The 7361-nt window shown below is 43.8% G+C and overlaps 1 protein-coding gene across 1 annotated transcript in view; it reads right to left on the bottom strand.

Moving 5' to 3' along the window:
• LOC143497852 (NACHT, LRR and PYD domains-containing protein 3-like) overlaps positions 1-7361 on the bottom strand; it is a 31859-nt gene that overhangs the window by 17970 nt on the left and 6528 nt on the right. Inside the window, exons 2-3 of the mRNA XM_076993460.1 lie at positions 837-944; positions 421-723 (exon numbers count right to left, since the gene is read on the bottom strand). Coding sequence (XP_076849575.1) covers positions 421-723; positions 837-886 — 353 coding nt within the window. The 5' untranslated portion in view covers positions 887-944. The remainder of the gene's footprint in view (positions 1-420; positions 724-836; positions 945-7361) is intronic.

The following is a 7361-nucleotide window of genomic DNA, read 5'->3' as shown; positions in this document are numbered from 1 at the left end:
TGATGGAAATGGACATTAAAGTCGACCCAGCACCACCTCCTGTGTCTGCTGCATCTGTCACCTCATTACAGAATATACCGTATGAATAAACATTAGTGCTCCACTGAGCCCTGGAGACTTTCATGTTGGGGAGAGACTCAACTGTACACCAACGTTGATCTACAATAAAGTGGGACCTGTCATTCTAATCAAGTGATCTTGGAGTCTGTCTTCTTTATTTTATTATTACTCTGTTCCTTATTTGTTTAAGGATAATTCAGTGGTACTGGCTTTAATGTGGGATTAAGGAACCACAAATATTTACTCCCTCCACACATACGCAAGAACTAAGGAGGGAGAGAGAGAGGAAAATGTGGAGAATGAAGATTTAAAATACTTTCAGTCTGATTAAAGAATCTCTGTGTGTAATGTGTCACTCACTGTGGGTCAGGGGTCACAGGTCCACTACTGAAGAAAGGAGGCTCATCCATGGACCTGTCACTCTTCATAGACACACAGCTGGGTACTGGAGATGATTCACTCTTCATAGACACACAGCTGGGTACTGGAGATGATTCACTCTTCATTAACACACAGCTGGGTAGTGGAGATGATTCACTCTTCATAGACACACAGCTGGGTACTGGAGATGATTCACTCTTCATAGACACACAGCTGGGTACTGGAGATGATTCACTCTTCATTAACACACAGCTGGGTACTGGAGATGCTGCTCTCTTCACCCTGATGAAGATGAGGAAAGTGTTGAGTAATTACGTCCTTCACTACATCTCATTTATCCTGAATATTCCCTCTTCCTGTTTCCTCAGATTAAGTGCTGATGTAAAGCTCCTCACTTTGGGTCAGAGGTTCCTCCTCCACTGCTGGAGTTATGAGGCTCCATCATGGAGTTGTTCCTCTTCACACACACACAGCTGGACACTGGAGATGCTGCTATCTGCTCCCTGTCAACAGTTCATCATAAAGAGGAGGAGCAGGACACTGAAACACTGATTATAATGAACCTGGTGTCACTGCAGGATGAATCTGTACCGTATAAACATATACAACGTTGATGCAAGATTGATGTAACGGTGTGTGACATTTGTTGCCATTACATTACAGTAAATCTTTTAAATGATCAGTATTGTCCAGCACTACAGTTAAAACCAGTGCAAATGAAATCTGAAAATGTATATAGTCTAGTTCAGAATTAACCAAATACATTTGCGGATCTGTAATCAAAACAGAACGAAAGAGCATTTTACGGTCCCTTGAGCCGCGCATGCGCGTATGTGAAATGTAAGGTTGTCGAAACATTCAGGCTAAATGTAGCATATCGACGAGACGTTTTACTGACAATGTTCTTAGAAATGACCGTCCAGATTACCGTGAAAACAGAATAACGTTGTATTTCAGACCCAGACATTTATGTAGTTGGACCAGACACTTCCGTGATGAAACAGGGCGACCCGTAGTCCATCTACACCTGTGCACTTTCGCTTTTATGTAACGAGAATAAAACTTTACACCAAACACGGTTTAAAAAGTAGCATACTCGGGAAAAGTAGTTAAGCCCAAGGTAAATGACTGTCCTTTAATCCGCACGCCAGTAAGTGATATTGAAGGATAATTAACTTACAACGAAACACTCCGTCTGCTCTTCTGTAGCGGCGGGGAGTGACGTACCCGCTTTGTGACGTACTCGCTTTGATTTAGTTACTTTCGATATCGACTCGTCACAGGAAGTGATGTCATTTAGGTGATGAACCTCTACGGACTCTTCGTGTGTTTTTATAACTCAGTAGTTCCAAGATTGAATCCCAAGTGATTAATCAACTGATAAAATACCTATTGCTAAAACCAATTTCTCATTTTGGGTGGCGATTCTCATTGATTGTGGGGCTTTCATTAAATAATACAATCTTATTAACTGATGCGCAACATATGCGTACCCCCTCTAATGCACAACATGGATCAAAAATGACCCACATTCATATCCAGTGTCATATAATGCTGGTAAGGTTTTTCTGTGTTCTGTCTTTTGAATCTATTCCTTTTATGATCGAAGATTTCAAGTATTCATTAAATATCTTGTTTTAGATCACTGCTGATCATTATTTTCATTGGTACTTTAATACTTATTGAACAAAAATAGTTTCTATAATAGTACATTGAATTTACACACATGGGTCAAAATGACCCCTTCATCCAAATGTGATATAAAAAAAAGTAACATAATCCAATAATAACTAGTTTTAAGTAGTTACTTTAGTAGTGAGTGGGGTCAAACATTTATTTGGTTTTTGCCACATATTTTTCATTTTATCACACATACATAATGTCAGGTTTTCAAAGTGACGACCCAAATGCAGACATCAAAGGCAGAGGACATTTAAACGAAGCATCTTCAAAATAACCAATAAAGGGTATAGGCAAGATCCAAAAACAGAAAATGGAAGAACAAGACAAATAGGGAAAGCAGGACAGGACAACAAGACCTTAAGATTATGACTCTGACTATGATGACTATAAGACAAATACCGCAACACTTAGTGTGGAAGACTAATGATGCAACAAAGGCTGAACAGAAAACAGGACTTGAATACAAACACAGACAAGGGGACGAGGGACAGGTGAAAAGAGACGCTCGGGTGAGGACAGTGAGCAGAACACAGGTTGGAGACAGGCAGATCAGTGCAGCCTCTGCAGTGTCACGAACGCTGTAACGGACTGTTGTGGTGAAGGGTTTTTACTGGTCTATATTCCAAGTCTCACCTATGGTTATACTGTAAACTTTGGCTAGTATGAGATCATGAATACAATGAGACAAAGAATGAGATTGTGAATACAAGTGGCTGAAATGAGTTTCCTCTACTGGGTGTCTGGGCTCTCCCTTAGAGATAAGGTGAGGAGTACGGTCATCCGGGAGAGACTCAGTCGCTGCTCCATCTTGTAGAGAGGAGCCAGTTGAGGTGGTTCAGGCATCTGGTTCACCTGCCCCCTGGGCTGGCTGGCCTTTCTGTCTTTGGACCTTTTCCTCTTTTTGTCTTCTGGAAGAGGGCAGCGAGTGCACCTCTTCCTCTTTCGTTGGCCCTACTTTGGGATGTCTTTTTGAGGACGGGTGGTGGCTGTGGTTTGTTTTTGTAACCCACATCTTCCAACTGCCTCAAGCACATGCTGTTGGAGTTGGGGTGTGCCCCCCATGTACCTCTTCATATGTGGCATGACAAGATTTTTGCTTAGTTCCTTGATGAATAGCGAGATAATTAAGGCGTGGGAACGAGATATGTCGCCTTTCACGCGCGGCAACAAAGTTAATTTTTTCACAGCAAAACAAGCAGATGCCAGCTTTGTTAGTGAACTAACTGCCTGCCTAAGGAAGATAACCCTGGCTTTATATAAAGTAATACTTAATTATCTCGTTCGCACGCGTTAGTAAGTCGTGGCCACGCGTTATTATTTTTTTACTTGATGTCACCTTACGGGCTCCGTAGGAAATACAGGCATTATTCTGATTTTATTTCGGCTAAGGATGACAACATTAAGGTCCGTTGTACACTCTGTGCTGGCGACAGAGTGCTGTCTACCTTCAAAAACACAACGTCAAACCTGAAAAAACAGGGGGGGGGGGGGGGGCAACGTAAATTGTTACCGGGCGGGGTGTAAAATGGACACAAATTAAGTATTATATCGCGATCTATCGATCGCCGGTGATTGGTGCCAGAGCGAACTAGTAACTCATTGAATCATATATGTGGATCAGAGGTAAATAAACTAAATTTTTTTCCGTTGTGAGATATCGGAAGTATGGCGTGTGAGCGTGTGAAGACAGTCAAATGTGTGTGTCTGTGAGAGTTGGCAACCCTGTAAGTGGGCGGAGTTGAACAGAAAGACTGTCTTATTTATTTTTTATTAAAAAAACATGTAAGCCTATTTCAAGAAAAAGTTTACAAATGCCAGTGTCATTTTTGATGTTCTGGTTAAAATACATGTCAATAAAGTGAGCATTGGCAGAACTGGTAGTCATTTTCATGTTATAGGGGCAGGAGATCAGCCTCTGCTGAAAGTAACTAAGGGCGTACTCACACTAGGCTCTGTGATCCGGGCCCGGGCACGGTTGCCTGCCGAAGCACGGTTCGTTTGGCTAGTGTGAGCGCTCCAACCGTGCCCGGGCCCGGATCAGTTAACCGTGCTCGGGCCCGCTTTGAAGAGGTGGGCCAGGGCACGATTCATGTGGACTCGGGCACGGTTCGCTTCTAGTGTGAGCGCTATCCGTGCCCGGGCCCGCTTGGTGCCTCGTGTGATTGGTTAATTTCGCTGGAACTCAAACATGACATCAGTGATGCGACGCTCACGTTAAACAGTCATAGCGGCAAAGCGATTAGCAGACAATCGTTGTGTTAAATTATCGATAAATCTGTGCTTGCACCGTGTTTCTGCACTCCCAAAACGACTCCAAAAATACAATAAAAAGAGAATCGTGAACTCTATAGTGTTGTACGAGCGCGCTTTTTTCCAAATAAAGCGGCGTTGTGATGACGTAAGCGTGCTCGGGCCGGGTTGCTGAAGCGAGTGTGAGTGCAGGCCAGCGGGGGAGTGGGGAGGGGGGATAACCGGGCCCCAGCACGGATCCAGCAAACCGTGCCTAGTGTGAGTACGCCCTAAAAGTAATCTAACTTAGTTACTTTTAAAAGCAAGTAGTCAGTAACTTAACTGAGTTACTTTTTAAAGAAGTAGTCAGTAGTCAGTAGTCGGATTACTGTTTCAAAGTAACTATGGCAACACTGATCATAGTAACAATCACTGCTATTTCAACACCTGTTTCATTGCCTGATGTTTTCTTCCTGGTTAATACCTGCCTGTTTTTGACCACGTTTTTGGACGAATTAATAAATAAATAAAAATTATATTATTAATAATAATAATAATAATAATAATAATATTAATTAATACCTCAAACCCTCATCCAATGCGAAAGAGTTGTTTGTACTTTTTTTTTAATTGTATTGTGTTTTTTTAACTTGAAATGATAATACAAAGGCAGTTGAAGATATTACGTTGATTCACCGTTAATAGTTCAACGTTTGCGCAATCATTTAACATTAAACGTTGATTTTACGTTGTTTCAACATTGAAACAACAACAGACAGTATTTCAACTATATTTCAACAACATTTCAACGTTGAAGGTCGGTTGTGTGCCAGCTGGGTAAACACTTCACTGCCTACAGAAGAAGGTGTGCTGTGTTAAGTGTATATATTAAGTGTATATATATTTATATACAAACATGGAAGATGCCATGGAACAAGCTCCACAGAGTTCTGATGATAAGATAAGATAAGATAAGATAACACTTTATTGATCCCGAAGGAAATTGCAGTGTCACAGTTCTGTACATATTGCACAAGTAAGACAAACATTATTACAAATATAGCCGCAAGCGGCGATTGGCGGGTTCACACACAAAAAGGCAAAAAAGCCCAAAGGGTCTTTTAGACCAACAAGTGATATGAAGCTACTTCAGTCCAAAAAATGGACAGATAAAGTAATTTGCAAAAAATTATTCAACTGAGGCAATAAAGGCCCAAAAGATCAAAACAAAATGTATTGGCAAAATGATTCAGATCATAGAAGTTGATCAAATGCAGTACCAGTGGCAGTGGATACAGGTGCTGCACCAGGAGGCAATTGACCGCTCGATAATCTACGCATAATCCCTCCTGAGCCAGTGCAGACTGGTGGCACGCGACCATCATCACCTCCTGCTCCCCTGTGTAAAGCACGGCCGGGTAAGTGCAGCTCCTCGCTTGTTTACTGCACCGGTAACAGTGTCTTATGGGGATAAAACAGTGTGTGTCTGCCCTAGTATACTCGGGGGCCGCGAGCAACATGATCTGCTCAGACATCACGGAGGAGCTGGAGGTGCAGCTGGTGCCTGTTTCACGCCCACGGCGTCTCAGCACTGGATGGTGGACCTACTGGCAGTGGTGTCATTACACACCACACCCCCCACACACAACTCTCCCTGCTACACCACACGGAACACCTCTCCTTTAATGTCCTTCCTCATCTCCGTTATGCTATCACGTTAGGACTACCCTGGTCACAGACCCATAATCCGCACATCTCCTGGGAAACTCACACTATCATAGGCTGGTCTCCCCTGTGCTATAGGGCTCATGTAAAGGGAGGCGTGTCTCTACAATCCATCTCAGCAGAGAGCCCAGAGGTCTGCAGGGAGAGAGCTAGTTCAGCCCAGTACAGCCACCTGCGTGAGGTTTTCTGTCCAGTGAAGGACACTCAGCTTCCCCAACATGGTGACTGGGACTCTGCTCCATTGAGCTCCAGCCCAGAGCCGTGCCCCCCCCGCTGTAGGACACACCCACTTTCACAGGAGGAGGAGCAGGTGATGGAGCAGCACATCAGAGAGGCTGTAGCTCAGGGTGACATCCACCCCTCCACCTCGCAGCCTCAGTCAGCGTCTTCTTAGTACAGAAGGACGGGGGGCTGAGGCCCTGTGTGGATTATCCAGGACTCAGTTCCTCCTGGTGCAGCACCTGTGTCCACTGCCCCTAGTGGCTGCAGCTGGAGCAGCTGTGGGAGGGGAGGGGCTTCACCAAACTGGATCTACACAGCACCTACAACCTCATCCACATCCGTGAGGGGGGTGAGTGCTGCCGTATGACCTCACCACTGCCCCGTCGGTCTTCCAGGTGAACATTAATGAGGTCATGACCTCACCACTGCCCCGTCGGTCTTCCAGGTGAACATTAATGAGGTCATGACCTCACCACTGCCCAGCCGGTCTTCCAGGTGAACATTAATGAGGTCATGACCTCACCACTGCCCCGTCGGTCTTCCAGGTGAACATTAATGAGGTCAAGAAGAACAAGGACAATTCAAATGTCCCCACGACGCCATTATTGAGGTACAGAGATACATCTGAGGAGAACACACCAAGATCACAGGATCCACTACAGTACTGGAAAACACAAAGACTAACTTACCCTACCTTAGAAATTTCATTGCAAGTTTGTTTGTGTACGCCGTCATGATCAGTGCCAGTGAAAGGGTATTCACAAAAGTAGGAGAAATGATTTGTAAACAGCACAATTGCCTCAGCCCAAAAATGTTAAAGCAGCTGATGTTTCTAAATAAAAATGTGTGAATGAACTTTGTTCAGTCTGTTTTCAGTCTTTATTGACATTGATTGCAATGACTTTAAATCCAGCAGATGTCACCATTAAGTGAAACAGCAACACAGTTTCAACACAGATGGCAAATGTGCCAAACACCCAATGAGGTCTCATCTGCCCATCACTACCAACATGGAAACAAAGCCATGAACAAGCAAATGCTACAAATACACATCATGCAGT

Source organism: Brachyhypopomus gauderio, unplaced genomic scaffold, assembly GCF_052324685.1.
Source record: "Brachyhypopomus gauderio isolate BG-103 unplaced genomic scaffold, BGAUD_0.2 sc113, whole genome shotgun sequence".
NCBI classification, from domain to species: domain Eukaryota; kingdom Metazoa; phylum Chordata; class Actinopteri; order Gymnotiformes; family Hypopomidae; genus Brachyhypopomus; species Brachyhypopomus gauderio.
This window is presented reverse-complemented; position numbering and strand designations above follow the sequence as displayed.